The following is a 1573-nucleotide window of genomic DNA, read 5'->3' on the forward strand; positions in this document are numbered from 1 at the left end:
CATGGCAACAGTAGTGAGGTGAACCCAGGATCGGGTAGTGTTTTGTTCTGCTGTGCATATGGTCGCCATGAGTCGGTACCGACTCGATGGCACCAAACAACAACAACAACAACTACTGCTGCCCTGTGCAGCGCTCTAAGCCACCCAGCTGCTGAGTACCAGCAGGGATGGACGAGGTGGAGTGAGGAGTGGCTCATACCCTTGGCCTGGGTAACCTAGGTTCATGGCACATTTCCAGAATTTTTATTCCTGACCAGGTTGTCTTGGAAAGAGCACAGAACAAGGGTATGGGGTTGAAGTACTTCCTGAGAAGAAAATATAACTGATAGAAATGAATTTCTTTTTCCAAGTTACACATAACTGAACCCCACTGCGAGCCAGGCAGGGCCAGGCTGGTGAAAAACGCATCCTAAGTCCAGTGTCACTCTGCTATTCTAATGAATGCCCTCAGTATTCCTGTTACATTTTCTTTCTGCAAAACCACCATGGTGAGTTAGGTTGCTGTTGTTGTGAAGTGCCGTCGAGTCAATTCTGACCCATCGCGACCCTGTACAGGGTTTCCGAGTTAGGAAGGGGACCTAAAACTCAGAAATGTATCATTTGTTTTCCAACTGGGAAAAGCATACCATTTTTGTGAACTTGTCTTCACAGGCCATTCTAATCTTCTCTGGGGTCAGTGGACTGCTGAGCTTCAATGGTCCAGACAGGCCTCTCTCCTGTCGCACTGCACTTAGCGCATCGTGGATGGCAAAAAACACAGAACATCCCAGGAACAACCCAGACTCTCCCAGGCCCTTGAAGGGAAAGAAATTCACTAGAAATTAACTAGAATATACATACACCTATGAGGGTAAGTCAAAAAGTACTACTATAAAATTATAGAAAGCTTTATTAAACAGAAATATCAAAAATGTGAAACTATTGCTTTTCAATATGTCCTCCTCATCAAGTTTTGAAAGTGGTATTTCCACCTGTCTAACCTGTCTTCAAAGAATTCTTCAATTACACCACATCAAAATGTTCCTTTTCAATATTCTTTGATTTGAGGAACAAGAATACGTGTCTGCAGGGGCAGGATTAGGGCTGTGGATGGCAAGATGGGGCAGATGAAATTCTCCTATTTCAGACAGTCCTTGCTACACTTGAAGAATGAGCAGGTGAATTGGCCTGATGGAAAAAATTCCTTGGTGTAAAATTCCAAAGGCTTTTCTCAGCAAGGCAAATTTTAATTCTCTTAAAACTTTGTTCATAATAAGCTCTGATTGTCACCTAAAATCTTTTGAGAATATCTATTAAGATTACCCTTTTGGAGTCCCAAAAAGCAGCTGCTATAACCTTTTGAGGTTATATGGCCTCTCTGTCTTGAATTAATCTTTGAGATGTTCCTGACCTTAAACATTTGATCCATCAAAAATCCTGTTTTATGTAGGGCAGCATTTTTGTAAACTTTTTGCAAAGCTTTAATTATTTGAGAAGATTCCCACTTGAGTTTTGTTTAAAATTTGATGTTAGCCCTGACCTCAAAATAGTTTTTTCCTATGGCACAAAATGTATCCTTTTTTTTTTTTTTTTT

At 41.1% G+C, this 1573-nt stretch overlaps 1 protein-coding gene across 1 annotated transcript in view; it reads right to left on the minus strand.

Annotated features, from left to right (window-relative positions):
* AOX1 (aldehyde oxidase 1) overlaps positions 1–1573 on the minus strand; it is a 108687-nt gene that overhangs the window by 1637 nt on the left and 105477 nt on the right. The window contains exon 34 of the mRNA XM_006862040.1: positions 627–794. Within this exon, the coding sequence (XP_006862102.1) occupies positions 627–794 (168 nt within the window). The remainder of the gene's footprint in view (positions 1–626; positions 795–1573) is intronic.

Source organism: Chrysochloris asiatica, unplaced genomic scaffold, assembly GCF_000296735.1.
Source record: "Chrysochloris asiatica unplaced genomic scaffold, ChrAsi1.0 scaffold00045, whole genome shotgun sequence".
Classification (NCBI taxonomy): domain Eukaryota; kingdom Metazoa; phylum Chordata; class Mammalia; order Afrosoricida; family Chrysochloridae; genus Chrysochloris; species Chrysochloris asiatica.